Source organism: Sarcophilus harrisii, chromosome 4 (assembly GCF_902635505.1).
Source record: "Sarcophilus harrisii chromosome 4, mSarHar1.11, whole genome shotgun sequence".
In the NCBI taxonomy this organism is placed as follows: Eukaryota; Metazoa; Chordata; class Mammalia; order Dasyuromorphia; family Dasyuridae; genus Sarcophilus; species Sarcophilus harrisii.
Genome location: NC_045429.1, coordinates 426,107,804 through 426,128,744, shown reverse-complemented (window position 1 = coordinate 426,128,744; position 20,941 = coordinate 426,107,804). Strand labels below are relative to the sequence as shown.

The following is a 20,941-nucleotide window of genomic DNA, read 5'->3' as shown; positions in this document are numbered from 1 at the left end:
AAATACAATATATCCTCAAGTATAAGGAATGTTCACCAAGCATATAAAGGAATAATGAGGATTCGAGGAAGCCTGTAGGAAAAGATTTCCAAAGAAGGTCTCTTCAAATTTTAAAGTAGAAGAAGGCCCTGGATTGGTATGGTGTATGTATAGGCAGAGTGCTTTTATCAAATTTGAAGACAGGATTGAGCAAATTACAGAGGTGATGGAAAGCGGTCTAAATTGGCTAGATCTATGAGTAAGATTTCATACATTGAGGAAGAAAACTCTTCTCTCGACTGGTCTGGCAAAGAATTCTGGATTCCTGGGACACTTCTCTTCCATTTCCTCTCCATTCTTCCAGTCCTTTCCCTCCTGATTCTTTTGTCTATTGAAAGGAGAAAATAAAATGAAACCAAAAAATGAGTTTCTAGGCAGTAATACTTAAATTTGAATTTGAAAGTGGATTTTAATATCTAATAAACATGCACATTATCCAAAGCTTTTATGGCTTTCCTTCCTACTTTGATTTGGTCGTCATGTTAAAGAAATACTATTGCTATTGTGGGTTTAAAAAAAAAAAAAGCAAATATCAGAACTCTGAGGAAAGAATGAGATTATCCTGTTGTTCCCTCCCCCCCCAATCCACCCAAGATGTAGAAGTAACTAATTGGTAGAACATTGTGTAGTTCTTGGTACATTGTTTATTTTTGAGGTCACTGCTTGTGCAGGACATCTCTTTACTCTCTTGCTAATATTGCCTAGGATTTTTTTTCCCCCTGAGGCACTTGGGGTTAAGTGACTTGCCCAGGGTCACACAGATAAGAAGTGTTACATGTCTGAGGTGATATTTGAACTCGGGTTCTAATGACTTCAGGGTTGTATCCATTGCACCACCTAGCTGCTCCTTTCTTGGTAATATTGCTATACACTCTTTGACTTTATCTCATTTTTCAGGTGTCTCACTTCCAGATGATGACCCAGAAGCTAGCCAGGGAAGCAAGTTCTGCCTTGTGGCTATTGGGCGATTACAGGCAAGTGTGAAGTATTTTGTCCCCATCACCCCACCTGCTTTGGGTTTCAGCAGGCATCTTTTTCCCTTTCCTGTTCTGTCTTATTACTTGACTGCACAGAAACAAAAACATAAAATTTTGGACTTTTGATTTAGGCTTGGGCATTAGGCTTCTTGAGTTTTAACAGAAGATGGATAGCATGAGGGTAGAGTGTCTTCCCTCCATAAGTGCTTCCCTTGTAATTTTGACTCTCTGTTTGCCCTCTCTGTGCTGGTTTCCTGGCCCCCCTGTTAGGAAAGAACTGTATATCCTCTCTACAGAAGAAAGAATGAGAAGCCAAGGCTTCCAATTTTCTGTACCCATACTGCTGGGTAATCACCTTGGTTATTTTAAGCCTCAGTTTTCTAGTTGGATTGAGAACCTAATTATCTCAGAGGGAATAGGTTGGCTTTTGAGTTTAAAATGTCTATTTTCCTTTTTCCTTACTATTTGTTAAAAGGAGTTTCCTGTTAGATTTTACATTTTCCCAACTATATTTGTGTCATTCTCCCCTCTTTAAATAGAGGTACAGATATGTAAATTATTTATAGTCAATTATAGCTATGCCTAGACAGACATGTGAATTCTTGTGGAAAGTCATTATTGAAATAATTATTTGGGAGATAGGGACACATGTGTTTTGGTTTCTTTAAAGGACTTAGATAATGAGATATTTTTCCTTAATTTGTTTTTGGTTCTCAGGTGACCAGTTCTCCCAACTGCACAGACATGAGCAATGTCTGCCAGCCAACAGAATTCATCTCCCGTCACAACACTGAGGGTATCTTTACTTTTGTGGACCATCGCTGCATAGCCACTGTGGGCTACCAGCCACAGGTGAGGTGCTCAATATAAAACATGACTGTATTCAAACAGATTCAAAAGACATCACAGATTCAGAGGTATTTTTTTTCTTTGTCAAAAGATAGTCCCTTAGCTTAATCAGTGTGACAGTTGAAACAGAGGCAGCCTAATATAGACACTCACATATATATATATATATATAGAGAGAGAGAGAGAGAGACACACACACACATGTAAATATCTATTTACTGATATTGTGATTAACAATAATTAATGCTTTGTATTGGCATATTGGTTTTCAGTTGTCAAAACATTTTCATTTCTGTGTTCCTTTATTATATCTATGATCATATACTCATGTAGATCAATTACTATTAATCAGATTGCTCCTGGATTATAAGAATTCACAAAATAGAGAAATTAGATGCTGGTTTGCAGTATATAGTAGAATCTTGCATTCATCAGATCAGTTAAACTCTATCCCAGGGTCCTCAAGCTTTTTAAATAGGGGGCCAGTTCACTGTCCCTCAAGACTGTTGGAGGGCCAGACCATAGTAAAAACAAAAACTTTGTTTTGTGGGCCTTTAAATAAAGAAACTTCATAGTCCTGGGTGAGGGGGATAATCGTCCTCAGCTACCGCATCTGGCCCGAGGGCCAGTCAGGGAAGACGTGATCACCTTTTTGGGGTTCTCACCTCCTTGAGAAGTTAGGGAGGTCATGACCACCTATGTTCTAAATCAAAAGAAAAGGGGAGATGTTGGAATCTTTACAAACTGTTAAGCCATTAGAGTTGATAGAGACAATAATTATCTAATTTAGCATGGTTCAATATGATTGATTTGGTTTTAGAAGGAGATATTTTGGGCCAGAACTTGAAACAAGGTACTAAGTACAACTGATAGAAACGATGCTTGTGTTCACACCTTTAGAGAGCTCATAGAAGCAAGAAATATTTAAGTACTCATTGGAGTTCACATGTTTGGGAGATTTCAGGGTTTAGAAAGAGATATCTGAATTCACACCTCCCTTAATCCCTGCCTCCAGAAGGCGGAGTCAGCCTTTTACACTCAACATAAATACATCTTTAACACCTCAGAAAAAGATCTACTATTCTAGGAGTTTTTAATTTAGAGTCCTAAATGATTTTTTTTGTATTACATTTTGTGCTTTTAGAAACATTATTCTGAGAAGTCCTTGTACTTCCTCAGACTGATAAAAAATGTCAAGAACCATCATTAGAAATTTAGGAATCCATCTCTAAATCTAGTACATTTAAGCTTTCTCTTTTCTCCCTTATTCCAACAGAAGTACTGCTAAATAAGATAATTGTTTAGGTAGAAGAGGAAGAGTAGGAAGTAAAAGAATTATACAGTAAAAGAGTATAAAGTCAAAGAGTAATACAGATAATATACACATTGTATAATCCATCTGAGAATACTTGTTGAGAGTTTGGCCAAATCTTCACATATCATTTACATTGATTATTAATCTGAAGGGAAAAGAATAAAATGACTTTTCCTGTTTGCATAGAGTAGAATCTGAGAAGAAAGGGATCTTGTCCAAGAACAACATGGAGTGAAGGATGGAATTGGAAATAAAAAATAAAAAATAAAAATTTTTTGGTTCTTTGGCTAGAAAAGAAAACACTTTTAATTTGTTTCTAAAGCAGAAATTTTGATATTGGTAATATCAATCAAATAAAATATCTCCTTCTAAGATCAAATCAATCATATTGAACCATGCTAAATTACATAATTATTATCTCTATCAACTCTAATGGCTTAACAGTTTGTAAAGATTCCAACATCTCCCCTTTTCTTTTGATTTAGAACATAGGTGGTCATGACCTCCCTGACTTCTCAAGGAGGTGAGAACCCCAAAAAGGTGATCACGTCTTCCCTGACTGGCCCTCAGGCCAGATGCGGTAGCTGAGGACGATTATCCCCCTCACCCAGGACTATGAAGTTTCTTTATTTAAAGGCCCACAAACAGCCCTTTTTGTAGTGGCTAAAAACTGGAAACTGAATGGATGTCCATCAGTTGGAAAATGGCTGAATAAATTGTGGTATATGAAAATTATGGAATATTACTGTTCTGTAAGAAATGACCAACAGGATAATTTCAGAAAGGCCTGGAGAGACTTACACGAACTGATGCTGAGTGAAATGAGCAGGACCAGGAGATCATTATATACTTCAACAACAATACTAGATGATGACCAGTTCTGATGGACCAGGCCATCCTCAGCAACGAGATCAACCAAATCATTTCTAATGGAGCAGTAATGAACTGAACTAGCTATGCCCAGAAAAAGAACTCTGGGAGATGACTAAAAACCATTACATTGAATTCCCAATCCCTATATTTATGCACACCTGCATTTTTGATTTCCTTCATAAGCTAATTGTACAATATTTCAGAGTCTGATTCTTTTTGTACAGCAAAATAACGTTTTGGTCAGGTATTCTTATTGTGTATCTAATTTATATTTTAATATATTTAACATCTACTGGTCATCCTTCCATCTAGGGGAGGGGGGTGGGGGTGGGTAAGAGGTGAAAAATTGGAACAAGAGGTATGGCAATTGTTAATGCTGTAAAGTTACCCATGTATATATCCTGTAAATAAAAGGCTATTAAATAAAATAAAATAAAGGCCCACAAAACAAAGTTTTTGTTTTTACTATGGTCTGGCCCTCCAACAGTCTGAGGGACAGTGAACTGGCCCCCTATTTAAAAAGTTTGAGGACCCCTGGGATAGAGTTTAACTGATCTGATGAATGCAAGATTCTACTATATACTGCAAACCAGCATCTAATTTCTCTATTTTGTGAATTCTTATAATCCAGGAGCAATCTGATTAATAGTAATTGATCTACATGACTCCCAAACCAATTGGAAAGGGAAAAGTTAGCAGAATGATTCTAAGGCTTTAGGTAAAGAGATTACTTTCTTTTCTTTTATTAGGAGCTATTGGGAAAGGATATTGTGGAGTTCTGTCATCATGAAGACCAGCAGCTCCTAAGAGACAGTTTCCAACAGGTAATTCTTTTCTTTCTTGCTTGCAATTTAGATTGGAATAGACTTTATGGCTGTGGCATTCATTCATTCATTCATTCATTGAATAGATATTTATTGGGCCACCTACTTTGTGCAAGGTACTATAATTTCATTTGTTTATTCTCAACTCAGACATTTGTATTTATGGAGGAAAAAAACTAGGATAAAATAATTTAAAATGACAGATTATCCTCATTTCATCTCTGCTTGGCTTTGGATTGAAGGGAGATGCATATATATATTTACCTACCTTGATGTAAAAGAAGACCTGATTTTTTTTTGGATAAGATAATCCATTTGTGATAATTCATGCAGTGATATCTTGTTGTTCAGTCTTTTGGGATTTTATTGGCAGAGATACTGCAATGGTTTGCTTTTTCCTTTCAGCTCATTTCATAGATGAAGAAACTGAGACAAGTAGAGTTAAGTGACTTGCTCAAAGTCACACAGCTAGTCAGTGTCCAAGGTGGGATTTAAGCTCAGGAAGGAGGATTTCAATTCAGAAAGTCTTCCTGACTCCAGACCTGGCCTCTCTCTACTGAGCTGCTCTTCTTTGATATTCAATTACTCTTAATTGTTAGTTGCCTGAAATCCTAAAGATCCCTTAGAGGAAGAGAGCAGTGAGTGGATTGGAGAATAATAGCTGTCATCAAACATTGTGGAAAAGAGATAAGATTTGTTCTATTTTGTTCCAGAGGGGCAGCACCAGGAGTCATAAATGGAGGTTATCAAAAGGCAAATTTGGGCTGGCTATAAAGGCAAATTGCAACAATTTGTGTGACCTGGAATAGTGATTCCTTCTTCCTAGAGACCAAAGCTGGATGCCTGTTTGTCAAGTTCATTGTAGAAGAGGTTACAGTACAAGTGGATCAGACAGTTGACATCTGAAGCTCCAGCTGAGTTTCTGTAATGTAATCCATTTTTGTGGAATGGATGAGACATACAAGGGATCATTTTTTGGTTCTTTGGCTACAAAAGAAAACACTTTTAATTTGTTTCTAAAGCAGAAAGTAAAACCAAAGTTACCATGGGTTTAGAGGAATTTTTCTTGCAAAACTTCACTGAACTCCTGATAGTTTTTGTCTTTTTGCTCTAAAAAAAGAAACACATTGGTAGCAGGAGAAGGATAGAATCAGCTGGCTTAATGTAAACCATGTCCAGATTCCTAAGGCTCCCAAGTTGGGAATGCCAAACTATCTGCAAGGGCTAGGTTTCTTTTGTTCTTTTGAAGAGCTGATATGCTTTCCAAGACTAAGTGGACTTACCTTTACCCTTTCTCTGTGGTCTTTGAAAGTATTTGCTCTCTCTTTTGGTTGTAGCCATAACAATCTAAGAGTTTGGGGCCTTGCCCCTTTGGGGCTTACTCTGTTTATTTCCATATTTTCCAGCTACTTAGTGGTTCTGTCTTGAACAGATGGAATTCTCATTCTAAAGTTGTGGAAACTTTTCAGTCTGCCCATTCTTCCTTAAAGAAAATGACTGTGTTTTGTTCCCATGTCTGTGATCATGATAGGAAACAAAGAACTGGAAACCAGAATGTACCAGGATATCAGTATTAGTTTCATGGTCTCTATGCATAGACCCTCAAGAGTTCATTTACCATAGCCCCTTATGATTTTAAGGTACACTAAATCTTCAGTATTTGGTGTGTAAGGCTTCAGGCTAGACTCATTAATCAGTGAAAACTAAAGGCCTCCTGTTTGCAGAACATTTCTTCTTAGTAAGTTTCTAGTTTCATGGGAGTCCCGAATGCATGCACACACCTCACAGAGCTAAGAGCACTGACACAGCAACATCCCTGCACTCCTTAGTCCATATCTTCCTCCATCACTCCTTGCCCAGCCTATTGCAGCAACCTCGTGGTTGGATTCCCGGCTCCCCACTTCTCCCTTCTCTAGCCGTCCTCCATACCACTGCCAACATCATCATCTTGAAGCACAGGTCACGCCTCTGCTCAGGAGCCTTCAGTGGCTTTCAGAACCAAACGGAAGCTTGCTAAGCTCTTCACTGGCTCCAGCCTGCCTTTTTAGCTGCCTTTCACACTCTTACGTTCTCGTCCAACTGCCATACTTGCTATTCCCTGAATTCAGTGTTCCATCTCTGCTTTTCTGCTTGCACACACACTAGCCCCTATTCCTGGTATCTCCTCCTTTCTCACCCAGGGACTTTCTGTAGGATGTGGAAGGGTTCTAAAGAGAATTCTTAGCTTATTCCAACACTCGGCCCAAGTGCCACGTCCTACAGAAAGCCTTTCTTGTTCTCCCTCCTTGTAGCTTCCTTTTCCTGGTTCATAGTAGATATAAATAGGTTCTATCACCTGATGTGATGTAAATTCCTAGGGAGCAGGAATATTTTTTATGTGTATCCCCAGCACTGAGAATGGTGCCTTGCACATAGTAGGCACTTAATAAATGCTTATTGGACTGGATTGTAATCTACGCAGTGCATATTAAAATAGAGAGAGCTTGGTATCTGTAGTTCAGAGGTGGGACTGGGGTTGGGGCTATGGGGTCTCTATTTGTTCAGCCCGTTTTCTTTGGTTGGGGTGCCACTGACACAGTAAAAAAAACTCTTCCAGGTGGTGAAATTAAAAGGCCAGGTTCTGTCTGTCATGTTCCGGTTCCGGTCCAAGAACCATGAGTGGCTCTGGATGAGAACCAGCTCCTTTACCTTCCAGAACCCCTACTCAGATGAGATTGAGTACATCATCTGTACCAACACCAGCGTGAAGTAGGTACCACTGAGCACACTTCTGGTGCATCTGGCCCTCCAGATTAACCAGGGCTAAGCCCTCCCCCTCCTTTTTTTCTCCCTCCCTCCTCCTAGGCAATATTGAAAAACATTCAACTATGAATCTTCACCTTTCTATTCTCTGCAGGATTTGGAGCCATTGGGCGATATAGGAAGTCTGGATTGATTTTAATTAGAGGGAACTTTAACAGAACATGTTTTGCTATCATTTCTCTGATACTTTTATTTTGGACAGGGAATCAGAATATGGAAACAGCAAAAATGAACATAGTTTCTCTTCTTGCTGTAATTTATAATCATAATGCCAGTTACAGGCACTGAAGAGGACACTTATTCCAATTTTATTTTTCAATTGTTTCTAGGAGTGATTCTCTTTCTTTTTAATCACTTTGACTGACTTATTCTCCTTTTCCCATCACCCACTCCAGGTCCTATTTTCACATACTTAGAACATTTTCCCAAATCAAACAGTTCTGTCTCACCAGTCTTTAATTCCTTTCTTCCATCTTGTCTTCTTCTTTTCCTCAAGTTCTTTTTTCCCTCTAACTTGCCTGCTTATCTTTTTCTATCTAATCTACCTCTTTGGCCTAGATCAGGTCACTAACCTTCATCTTTGTGGCTAGGTTGAGTAATAATCTAGCATGGTAAATACTAATCAGAGGATTAGTGTCTACTAATCCAAGGACTTATTAAGGAAAGTTAAATGATTTCTAATCAACTTGGTGTAATAGAAAACAGATGAAACCTGAGGTGCTTCCCTTTTGCCTTTACTTCACTTTACTGATTTGGAATCCCAAGGATCAATGTTAACTATAGTTTTACTCTAGTTTCCATGTATAACATTATAAGGTATTGGTGACTAGTTCCAGAAAGATTCGGGTACCTGGGACTTTGATTTTCTCATCTTTCTTTCCTCCATAAATTTATATGTATATATATTTTTAAAGAGAAACATTTTGGCATGTTTTGCCTTTATTTTGGCTGGGGAGTTAGAATGTGTAAGTAAGAGATGTGGGTATAGTTCTTCCTTATGCTGATAACTCAACATCATGTCAGTTACAAAGAGGACACTTTTGGTAGGGGCATGAGTGTAAGTGCTGGAATATAATCGTTAGGGATTCATTTACCTTGCAGAGAGAGAGGTTTGTCATATACCCTGGGTAGTAGCATTGCTTCTAAGCACATAAAATGCCTGTTGACTTATCTTGACAATAATGGGGATAACAGTAGCAGAGAAAGCCTCGGTGCCTGATTTGTGTAAATTGAGTTCACTAAATAGATAACAGCTGAAATTTGTAAAGCATATGCTATTTCTTTTGAACCTTACTAGTTGGTGAAGTAGTAGGTACTATCAGTGATCTTTAACTTTACATATGAAGAAACTAAACTCAGAGAGATTAAGTGGATTGTTAATGGTCACAGAGCTAGTAAGGCTCAATGATGTAATTCAAACTGAGGTGTCTTTAAACTTTTTATTTTAGGATTACCCTTGCTATAGCATGCTCCAATTTAGACAATGCGACTCCTATAGGATTGCTTCCATTCTTTACATTTCCATTATTTCTAGCCAGTGGGTCTAGGAGAGAGAGAAGATATTCTGTAGAAATTTTTAATGATGAAGAGACAGAAGCTTACCATCTTGGATATCAAACCTGTTGCAATAAATTAGCAAATGAATCCTTTTTACTCTTCTCCATTAGACACACAGCGACAAAATTTATAGCATTTTTCTCAAGGTCTAGCTATTTAGCTGGACGCAAATGTGTCTAGCCTGTGACAGATGATTTTACCTGACTTAGAACTGTCTCTCTCCCTACCCCTCATGCTTATGTGTAATAGTACATCTGTAGATTCACTAGATTTTCTGGCCCATATGGTTTTCAGACCTCATCTGTTTTCTATCCATGCTTCCTCAACTCTTCAAAGTAATTATACTTATAATCAATACTGGATATCAAACATAGATTGACAGTGATGTGTAAGCAAATTGTTATCATTGTTTTGAAGCATGATCATTTTAGACTGAATTTATCTGTTTGGTCATATTGAAGAATATTATAGACTTACCACATTTTGGTGTATATGCTAAGTGAAAAAATAAATCATCCATGGGAGATAACTGGAGAAGAATATCAAAAAGAATTAACCCCATATAATAAATTCAAAATTCTAGAGTGTTTTATTTTTCCTCAGTTTTCAGTTTAGTGTGAGATTAGTGTTTCACTGATCAGGTATATAGTAGATTTCATGCAGTAAGTTCTACTTCTAGGTTGGGAAAAAAAAGCATCCTTGTTTATGCCGGAGGTAGAGAGAACAGTCAGGGACCTGTCTCTTGAGATCATACTGGTTTGTCCTCTGCCCATTATTGAAATTGAAAAGGACTTGAACAATAGTGTCTCATTCTTAATCTGATTGCATAGGAACAAAAAGTCCAGTAGTCCAGAGTCAAAGGTTTCTGAGAATTATCTTACAGGAGATTTTCTTAACATCACATGCAGTCTTTGGACAAAGAAGAATATGGACACTAAAAGGAAATCCAATGACCATGTCTTTCTGCATTATAGGGCTCAGAAAACAGCAAGAATGGGAAAGGTAGGAAATTGAGTCCAAGAACTGACAGCATTATCTTAGGTATTTAGTTTACATGCTGCAGAAAACAGTGGTTCCTTTGCTTCAAAGACATTCCTTAGGATAGAAAAGAGAGATACACAAAATCAACAGAAATTTTTCTAACAAAGCACTAAAAGGAAAAAAGGATTAGGCCAATATTTATTGGAGGTTTACAGGTTATAAAACTATGCATTTGTGCTCTTATTTGCCCACGTGATTTCTGTATGGCCCTATCTTGGGATAAAGTCTATCAATAGGACCAGACACCTTTGGTATATTTACTAGATAATTAACATAAAGAAATTTATGAGCAAACATAATTAGATTTCTTTCTCTTTTTTCCCATTCCCTTACCTACTCCCTCTCTATCACAAAATGTTTTTCAGGAACTCCAACCAAGAGCAACGGCCCACACTGTCCAACTCACTTCAGAGGCCACAGTTGGGGCCTGCAGCTAATCTGCCCCTAGAAATGGGCTCTGGGCAGTTGCCACCCAGGTGAGTGGTGCAGATAATTTGATGAATAGACTTGTGACCATTTCAGATCTTAGTTTCTTCATCTGTCAGATGGAGAAGGTTGGTCCAGTTCTACTTCTGGGTTTCTAGGATCTTTAGACCATTTAAAAAAAAATTCATCTTGTTTTGCTCTATAGACAGCAACAGCAGACAGAGCTTGATGTGGTGCCGGGAAGAGATGGACTGGCAAACTATAATCATTCGCAGGTAAGTTGGACGGTGACCAGTTAGTCCCTTCCACTAAGAAGGTGCAGAAGAAGCAGCAGTCATGGATCATCAGGTGTAGTCATTGGATGTAGTTTCTTTTATACTTCTATTGTAAGGACAGAAGATTTTGTGGCATAGTCAGTGAGGATTAGGACTGATTGGAGCTCTAGAGATTATTTTTAGAAGAATTGGGGCATAGATTTAAAGTTGGGTTTTGTTTCCTAAGGTAGCTGTTTTCATTGTATATATGTGGTTTCATTATATTCCATCCTTCCACAAATCCCTGTTAATTATAGATGGTGTTGTTATGGCTGCTTTCCTTGTCCCTGCCATAATCTTCCTTCAAATTCTCTTGGGCCTGAAATGTATTCCCTCCTCTCCTCCTGCTGTTAGAAACTTTGGCTTCCTTCATGACCTAAGTTAGGTACCACTTGCAGCATCTCCAACTGGTTTGTACTTTCTCCACCTTAAATTTGAATGTATCTAATTGTCTTTTTGAATCATGTGTCCTTCTGTAGGATATAAGCTTCTGAGCTCCTTTGTATCCTAGCAGTCTCTTGTACATAGTAGGGGCTTTTGTAAATGCTTGTGGATTTGAATTGGATTAGTTACAGTTCCCTCTCTTTGTAAATAATTTATGACGACTCTCTTTTATGGATATTATTTTATTTGGGTCAGGCTTCTCTGCTATTAATAACGTATTCACTTACTCCACAAAAATTTCTTGGGCACCGTATACAAGACATTGTTTTTCCAAATTTGAGGGTTATAAACCTGACAAACATTTACCAAACATTTTAGTGTACAAAGAACAGAAAAAAGAGGTTTATATCTGAAATTATGTCTATGAAATAATTTTTACATATAGACTTCCTATTTTTTAGAAATATACATTAAATTTAACAGCAATATTAATGTTTTTAAAAGGCATTATACTACGGACTGATGGAAATAAGTTTCTTAAGGGATTTGTAGTAGGGGAGATGGGACATTTATACACATAACTGCATACTTCATAGAGTATGATAAATGTGTAATAGAGATACTGAATATCTATGAGGAGGGGAAAAAAATTCTATTTGAGGAATTAGGGAGGAAGAGGTGGCATTTGAACTGGCCCTAGAAGAAGGTGAATAGATGGAGTTAGGAAGGGAGGACAGTACTTAAGTAGAAGGGATGGCATACACAAAGGCAGAAAGGGGATAGATGGCAAACTGGAAAGATTCTGGAGTTAGATTGTAGAGAGCCTTGAATAGTTTGGCCAAGGAATCTTGGGGTTTTTTTTTTGTTTGTTTGTTTGTTTTTTGAGATGTTTAAGATTTTTGAACAAAAAAATAATGTAAATTTGAACTCTGCATTATTAAGATGAATCTGGCAGCAGTATATAGCATGGATTAGAGGAGAAAAAGTCTGGACTTGGAGAGAATGGCTATTATTATTATAGGGGGTTACAAAATGAGCCTAATGAAGGCCTGAACTTGTGCTGGCTTCAGGTTTGCGTGGAGGGAGGTGTAGGACAAGCTGGTCATGAGGAGAGATTGGCTTACACAGTATCTTAATTGGGGCCTGCTTAGCAATCAGCTTTGAGGATGTCCTATACTAAGCTCTTTAGGGAGGACACAATGTATAATGGGAATGTTTATAGCCCCATGGGGAAAGGACTGGACAACTCTACAACAAATAAGGAAAATATAGCAAAAAGTGCTGATACAAATGTAAGCAATAATCCAAAACATTCCAGGAAGCATTGGAATGATTGGATAGGCAGAGTGAGAAAATTTCATGGATCTGGTAGATTTTAAGTAGTTTGGAAAGTGGTAGGGCAGAAGAACATCACTTGGGGTAGAGAAAGGAGAACATTTGGAAGAAGGAGAGCTCACAGCATCCAAGGACGGGATATATAAAGGAGGAGTCCTGGGCCTCCTCTGAGGAGCCAGCCCAGGGGACCTGAGGGATACACGAGGGGCAGATGTTTTGTTAGCGGGGCCTGAAACTCAGTGTGAGAAATTGAGACTTTCTGACTATTATAATTCTTTGGACGACTGAGATACTGATGAATGAGGACAGTTCATTGGACAAAGTAGAAAATAAAAACATTTTGGAATTGATTGTCCTGTCTGGGGCCTTCCCTCATCTCATGTTCATTATTGATTCTGAACATTAACTATATTTTAAGTTCCCACCAATTGGCTAGAGACAGTTAAGTCAGTGTCAGGTAAAATTTCCATCCCTCTCTCCTTTCTTTCCCAGGTCTCAGTTCAGCCTGGCTCAGCCACAGGCCCAGAGCACAGCAAGTCCCTGGAGAAGCCAGATGGCCTTTTTGGTCAGGACAGAGACCCACGGTTTGCTGAGATCTATCCCAGCATTGGTACAGGTGTGTGCCCCCTTCTTGGACCCTCCCCCTAGTAGCTTTGTGACCCTGGGCGCACCACATGACATCCCAGCATTGTAGGCAGATTCTAGGACTCTGAGTTGCAGTCACATTGACAAGGAAAAGTTTTGTTCACTGAGAGTCCCTTCTACTAATGAAATCCTAGCTCTGGTCTTTAACTTCATTGTTAGAACTCTGTCACTTTTAAAATTACATTATATTTACTGATCTTCAGTGAACTACAAGCTCCTTGAGGACAGGAACTATTTCATTTGAATCCTCATCAGTTTGCCCAGTGACTCACATAGAAGAAATGCTTCGGTTTTCTCTTTTCCACCAGCAAGATTCCAGCTTGGATCCTTGGTGAATCTGCATGGAGACAGTTGATGTCTTCTTAGCCATCACTCCCCTTGCTACTTGGGACGATGTCTTGAACTTGACAGTCGCTTCCCCCGTCCCTCTCCTTTTCTTTACAGATCAGAGTAAAGGCATCACTAGCAGCACTGTCCCAGCTAGCCAGCAGCTGTTCTCCCAGGGCAGTACCTTCCCCTCAGTTCCCAGATCAGCAGAGAACTTCAGGTGAGTCTTTATGGTGTGTGTCCCTAGTTCTCTACCGTGGGGAGTAGGGAGGTGTTGATGAAGATTTTGCTTAAAAAGCCAGGATTTTGGGACAGCAAGATGCTGTCCCAAAGTGGATAGAGCACCAGCCTTGGAAGTCAGGAGGACCCAAATTCAAATCTGATCTCAGACACTTAATGTTTCCCAATTGTATGACCCTCGGCAAGTCACTTTACCCCAATTGCCCAGGGGCTGGGGGGAGTTGAGTGGGGCAGGATTTCTCTTTTTCCAGCTAAAAGTTACAGGGATTGCCCCAATGCAAGGTCCTTTCCCCGTGCTCAGGTGGATCCTATGCAGTCTAGTCTGCCTCTCTCTTTTCTTTAAATTCTATCAGGTTTTTCTTTAGCACAAAGAGAAATGAAGAGGAGAGGCCAGAGGATGATGATGGTATTTCACTTCCCAGGATTCCTCACTATTCCACTTTTCTACTCCCTTATTGTCTTCTAGAAACAACAGTCTGGTTCCTCCTGGGACCCTCGTCCAGCCACCAGCTTCTGCAGGGCAAATGTTAGCCCAGATCTCCCGCCACTCTAACCCCACGCCGGGCACGGCTCCTGCTTGGAACCCTAGCACCCGTCCTGGCTTTGTTGCCCAGGTACAGCCTCGGTCCCGCCTTTAGCCCACAGGATGCATTTGTTTTTCATTGGAAATATAGGAAAGTATCCTTGCACCTCTCTTGAATAACACTCTTCCCTTTTCAGCTTCTATGGTTATGTAGAGACTCCATAGTGAAAATCTAGTCCACCTATCTTTTAGCCCCATTCTTCATCATGTCTTTTAGCTCTCTACCTTTAACCAGAGTTGTACTAAGACTTTCTTTTAACTCCTCACATATATCTTCTGAGGGAGATGCAAAGGAGTGTGAATAAGTGTAGGCAGTGGACTTGAAGTCAGGGAGATCTGGTTTTAAACCTTGTCTCTGCTACTTAAAAGCAGTGTGGCTGTGGGCAGGGAGTCTGGCCTCTCTGAGCCTCTTTCTTCCTCTTCCTCTGGCAGGCCGGCACCAGGCTCCAGCAGGGAAGGAGCATGGAGGGCTTTATCAAAGCAGCCTGCTGGAGGGCCCGCACTCTCGGCACTCCTCCAGATGCCTGACCTACAGCGTGTTAGGGCGAGGGCCCTGTCCCTTTTGTGGCTATGTTCTCCATACTTACTGCAGCCTCCGGCTTAATGCACTTAGTGCTTCTCAATTCAGTCACTTTGTGTGGAATAATGAGCAAGATGCTTTTGGAAATAGACAAGTAATAGACAATTCAGTTCTTGCTTAGAGGAATTCTTAATGGAGCTGGTGAGACAACACCGGAGCGTGGACGACAGCCAGGGAAACTCCAGAAACTCCTCTTGCAGCCATCCCAATACATACTGGAGAGTGTAGTGGTAGCGAGCTAATTGGCACCTCTTGGAGGGAGATAAAATTGTGAACTGGCTTTATTTTTACTGAGCTAGCTTTTGAGGGAAGGAAGAAGTTTTCCCAGTGAGAAGATTAGTGACATCTCTGCTCTGCTTTGCTCGTGTCCTGTCTGTAGCAGGTGGCCCCCCCGCCCGCATCCAAAACCCGGTCCCCTCAGTTTGCTGTCGGTAGCTTCCAGACACCGTCTTCCTTCAGCCCCATGTCTCTCACTGGGGCCCCCAGTGCATCACCAAGTGCTGCTGCCTACCCCAGCCTCACCAGCCGGGGCTCTAGTTTTGGTGAGTCCCTTGTGGAGAGGGAAGGTCGTAAGAAAAAGGACAAGTGCTAGTGAGGGCATGCAAGAGTCAGCAGTGTGGGGTGCCCACAACCAGCCTTTGGAGAGGTGACAGTCTAATTGAGAGGCAGCCGCGTCACAGAAGGAGTCCTGGGAGAGGGGCCAGGGGGCATGGAGGGGAGAGAGGCTGAAGTTCAAGTCTTGACTTAGTAGTTAGGCTGCTGGGGAGCACCAGAGGGCCCAGGCCTGGAGGTAGGAAGACCTGACTTCAAATGCAGCTACAGACACTGGCTCTGTGGTCCTGGGCAGGTCACTAAATCTCTGTTTGCCTTTTCCTCATCTGCACCTACCTCCCAAGGTTGTTCTGAGGATCAAATGAGATCATGTTTGTAAAGCACTTAGCACAGTGTCTGAGACATAGTAAGTGCTATGTAAATGCTTATTCTTTTCTATTTATAAGTTGTATGATTGTAGTAAATTGTTTAATTTCACTGAGCCTCAGTTTCCTTATCTGTAAAACAGGGGGCTCATCATATGTGTAGTGCCCACTTCAGGATTGTGAAGATGATCAAATAAAGTCACATATAAGTAAAATACTTTGTAAACCATAAAGTGTTAAATTAGTGCCAGTTAACTATTATTAATGCAGACTACACGGAGGAGTTTTAATAAGTGAGAGCAAATGTCTGTCAGGCAAGATGATGGCAACTCTTCATTGGCTGAGTTACTGGGAGTGGCCCCTTGTCTTCCTGGGGGGAGTGCTGGGACTGTTCCGGGTACTAAAAGATGCCATTTCCCCAGCCACAGAGGCCGGACAACCTTCGGGACAGTTTCAGGCCCGCACGGCAGAAGGAGTGAGCGTGTGGCCCCAGTGGCCCCAGGGGCAGCAGGCCCATCATCGATCTGGCTCTGGAGAGCAGCACGTGCAGCCCCCTCCACAGCAGCCCAGCCAGCCTGAAGTCTTCCAGGTGAGGTGTAGAGGAGGGGACCAGGGAGGGCAGTTAGGCAAGAAAGAAGGAGGCTCAGCCAGTGGGGGAAGGTAGATGCTTGGAGCAGTGTCATAATTCTGAAAGATGGCCAGTGGTTACTGTGTCACCCTTGACTCACTCGGCCAACCACCTGTTTACTAAGCAGCATAGGAGGAGAAAGGGGAAGGTGCTGGGCTCCTACTAGGAGGAAGCCAGTCTCTGTCTTTGGGCTGTTGAGGACATGTGTCACCCAATAGAAGCAGATAAAAGCATGCTGACAAGCCCACCACCAAGAATAACTATGTAGAGGTCTGCACAGAGGTGCCAGGAGAGCGAGCAGAGTGAACCAGGGGGCATCGGGCAGGAGAAGGCTCTGTGGCGCAGCTTGCCAGAAAAAAGGGCTGTAGTTGGACAGGAAGGGATGGGTTCAAAGCTACTTCAAATTTGTATAGAACAGAACAGAACAGAACAATGCTGTGGGGAAGGCAAATAATTTTTTCTTCCTCTTCTGTTCACTGAAGAAGAAAATAAAATTAGAACAAGAGGGACTGGGATAGGGAATTGGGGGCCAAGGAAGCTCAGGAAGACAAAAAGCATTTATGTGAGGCCTATGATGCTTACACTACTACAATGGAAGATTACCTGATGAGAGGGACTGATTTTTAATACCAGTTTTATTCTTTTTTTTCTCACTAGGAGATGCTGTCAATGTTGGGAGACCAGGGTAACACCTATAACAATGAAGAATTTCCTGACTTAGCCATTTTCCCTTCTTTTTCAGAATAGAACTGTTGGGGTGAGGATTAGGGGGTGGGGGAGAGAAATCAGTTTTTGTTTTTAAAAAAAACAAATCTTTCTGTAAACAGAATAAAAATACTCTCCCTTCCCCTCCCTCACCCCCAAAATCCACCTCATACCCCCTTTGTTCCCTATCTCCACTCACTTCCCTTCCCCCGACCCCCGGTAGAATGGTCAGAATCAATGAAATGGATCATCAAGGCTCTTGGGAACTTTGAAGATTGAGGCCAGAAGGATTGGGGGAATCTCTTCCCTTTTTCTCCTGACCAGAGCCTTGTGCATTGATGACACTTAGAACGTTCCAGGCTGGAAGACCCTACACAGAGACCTCCAAGTCCAGCTGCAGCATGTTTGATAATCACCTTGGACGCAGAGAGATTTTTTGGACAAACTCTGAATCGGACCAGGGAAGGGGTGGGAAAAGGAGAAGTATCTCTATGTAGGAGGCCCAAGAAAGACCAGGCACATGGCTTTAGGAGTGGATACAGGTAGTTTCTACAGCGTGTGAGTAATTCCTCTAGAAAGAACCTTGTGAGAGAGAGAGTGAGAAAGTGTCTGTGTGTCTGTGTCTCCTTCTTGTGTGGCAGAGGAATTACAAACTGGTCCCTGACTCTGCCTGCCTGGGTAGGTAGTGGATGGTGTGTGGGTGTGAGTGGGCACGTGTGTTTCAAAAACAAGTCCTAAAGTGTTACTTCAAGGTATTTTCTGCTCCATATTGCAGCCAAAGTGTATTTAGATTAACTTCTTTGCTGTGTTCACATCTGTGCCCAACCAGTGGGAGCAGTTGTGTAGGAGTGTTTTGTGTGGGCACCTTCTCATTGAACATTGTTAGTGACAGAGCGGGGTCATTCTCACTGTTGGTGGTGCTCCTCCTTTGGAGAGAACTTCAAGACATTATGGAAAGTGGGCTCAGGTGCTAAACTTTTTTAAGAAACCCTAGACTCGTGGCCACAAATACTACGTGCATTTTCTGTCAGAATTATACACTGTGTAAGCACTGTTGAGAAGATAACCTCTTGGAAACTCAACTTCTTGGTTTGTCAATCCTAGGAACAGGCCCTTACCCACAGTGGACTGTGTGCCGTAATACCGACTTCAGCTTAAAAATAAGGTTTTGTTCCAATCCCAATGCTCTACCAGATCTAAACGCAAAAAAAAAAAAAAATGACATTTTTCCTTGTTACTAGCACACAGATGGAACATGGGTCTATAATGTTACACTTTGTTTTCCTCCTAGTCTTGAGAGTCAAATTGGGTCTCTTAAAAATTTTTGCTGGAGGTAGGAAGTGTCAAGTGGGTATAAATATAGTAATACTATATGGCAATGGGCAGGAACCCATACCAAACAGGGCTTCTTACCAATTAACGGAGCCATCTGATTGAGGATATGGCCTACTATTATGCCTTTTGAGCCTTATGTCACAAACAGTGAAGTGACATCAGTGGTTTGTTTTTTTCCCTGTTGGCTCAGGCCGGTTTTTAATTACAAGACTGAGTTAAGCACAAGATGGTTTTAATGTAGTTATAGGTGTCTTGAAAAAAGAGATGACCTTGGGGAGGCTGGAGAGGGAATGTCATATTGACTTGGCCTCTCTTCTCCCCTTCTCTTTACCCTGGTACCAGATAGCAAAAGGACAGGGAGAAGGAGATATTTTATTTTTTAAAAATCTATGTGCGCACACACACACACACACACACACACACAGCATACATACATAATATATATATAATATATATTTATATCACAATTTAAGAAGCCAAAAAGTTGAGTTTCCATTTGAATCTGTCTTTTGATAATCAATTATTTTTAAATGTGATTAGGACTATAATATTGTACAGTTATTCTAGGGGTATTGGGAGGGAGGGGGGGAAAACTCTGGGGATTTTGTCCATATTTTTCCTTCAGGGTTTTATTTCAATTGTGTTTATTTTTTCTGGTTGGCCATTCTTTGTTACTTGGCACCAGTGTCAAATCTCATGGTGGCCCAAATGATGTCATTATGTAGCAGAGATTTTAAAGCAAAGATATTTTTTTCCTTTTTAAAAACCCTTGTGTTGTTTAGTCTTGATTGTGACCATACTATCCTTTCCGAAGTTTCTTCCTTCCTGCTTCCTTCCTAGATGTGTGGAGACAGAAAGACACAAATGTGCCGTGTAACACAAAACATAGATTAGCCCTATCTAAAAACATACATTCTGAGACACCAAAGAAACACACTGTGCCCTAAATGAAATGCTAATATAATCTATATTTAAAAAAAAAATCATGGCAGATCACTCATCTGCTTTTTTATTGGCTTTTTGATCTTGTTATCTTCCAGGGGCAGCAGGGAAGGGGAGAAGAAGAAAATGTGCCTTTATATATAGCAAATAATTCCATGGAGAATGGGAGAGTTCTAGGTCCTGGATGAATAGACTATTTCCACTAGCCTCTGCCCCCAAATACCCTTATTTTCTGATGAAAAGAAAGTATTGGGAGATAGGCTACTTATGGCTGTTGTTGATTTCTTTCTGGAACTGTCGAATAGACTTTGAACTGCTGGAGAATCTAGGGGTAGAATCCAGTTATCTTGGGGAAGAGAAACCAAATGTATTTTTCTTTCTTGCTGGAATCATCCTTTTTCCTTCTCCCATGTCATCTGTTTATGGGGGAGGGAGGTATGGGTCTGAGGCAGAGTCTTGTGATCTGTCACATGCTGGAGAGGGTGGGGGAATAGTCTGGAAGAGCTCATATGACTGGTATATAATAATCATCAGACAATATTCATTTCTATTATCCTGTACTTTAAAAAAAAAAAAAAGAAAAGGGAAATCCCTTCTATCTGCCTCTTCCCTATGGCCTTATTGGTGCTTCTGGAATTGATGTGTGTGTGTGGTCATTATTGGGAATGCTATTTCTGATTCAATTTCTTTATAACTGACTATCTCCTAGATAATGGATCATTTCCTTTCTTTGAAAAAAAAAAGTTTCTTTTTATGGGAAAGATACTATCTTGTCTGGGGTCAGAAATAGAGACATAATGACCTGATGAATAACTTATAAGAAGCAGGAAATTTGGTTACATTCTGACATGATAAAATTATTGAATTTTGGATTTTTAAGAGAACATCACAACATGGATTGAAGTCTGGCCTTGGAACCAGGAAGATTATTGGGGTTCACCTTCTGTTTTATTAGCTAGGTACACAGCTTTTCAAAGCCTTATCATTCAACATTATATATATGCAATCATTTGGTCATTAACCATTTACATGTCTACTTTGTATTAAGCACTGTGCTAACTTGGGGTTACAAAAAAGGCTAAGGACAATTCTTACCCTTGAGATCACCTTCTAATGGGGCACATATAAGTATATCCATACCTATGCACACACGTTTGTGTGCTTTTATTTGTGTAAATGTACTATATGCATGTGTACGCACACATACGGACACATACAGGATATATATGCATAAACATATATAGACACAGACACCCAGTAGTCAGGAGAACCTGAAGAGAGCAGAGTTAAGCAGCCAAAGAAG

General features: G+C 40.5%; 1 protein-coding gene across 6 annotated transcripts in view; it reads left to right on the top strand.

The window, feature by feature from the left end:
* The window catches only part of ARNT (aryl hydrocarbon receptor nuclear translocator), a 58,533-nt gene extending 38,259 nt beyond the window's left edge, over positions 1-20,274 (top strand). For 3 of the 6 annotated variants that reach the window (XM_023503578.2, XM_003769917.4, XM_023503576.2), the window contains 12 exons: positions 937-1,013; positions 1,734-1,868; positions 4,803-4,877; positions 7,474-7,625; positions 10,643-10,753; positions 10,909-10,978; positions 13,229-13,352; positions 13,826-13,928; positions 14,415-14,562; positions 15,491-15,653; positions 16,451-16,617; positions 17,314-20,274. In XM_023503578.2, coding sequence (XP_023359346.2) covers positions 937-1,013; positions 1,734-1,868; positions 4,803-4,877; positions 7,474-7,625; positions 10,643-10,753; positions 10,909-10,978; positions 13,229-13,352; positions 13,826-13,928; positions 14,415-14,562; positions 15,491-15,653; positions 16,451-16,617; positions 17,314-17,403 — 1,415 coding nt within the window. In that variant the 3' untranslated portion in view covers positions 17,404-20,274. The remainder of the gene's footprint in view (positions 1-936; positions 1,014-1,733; positions 1,869-4,802; positions 4,878-7,473; positions 7,626-10,642; positions 10,754-10,908; positions 10,979-13,228; positions 13,353-13,825; positions 13,929-14,414; positions 14,563-15,490; positions 15,654-16,450; positions 16,618-17,313) is intronic. The other 3 variants (XM_012549727.3, XM_012549726.3, XM_023503577.2) reach the window with 2 other exon arrangements.
* Positions 20,275-20,941: the final 667 nt, after the last annotated feature.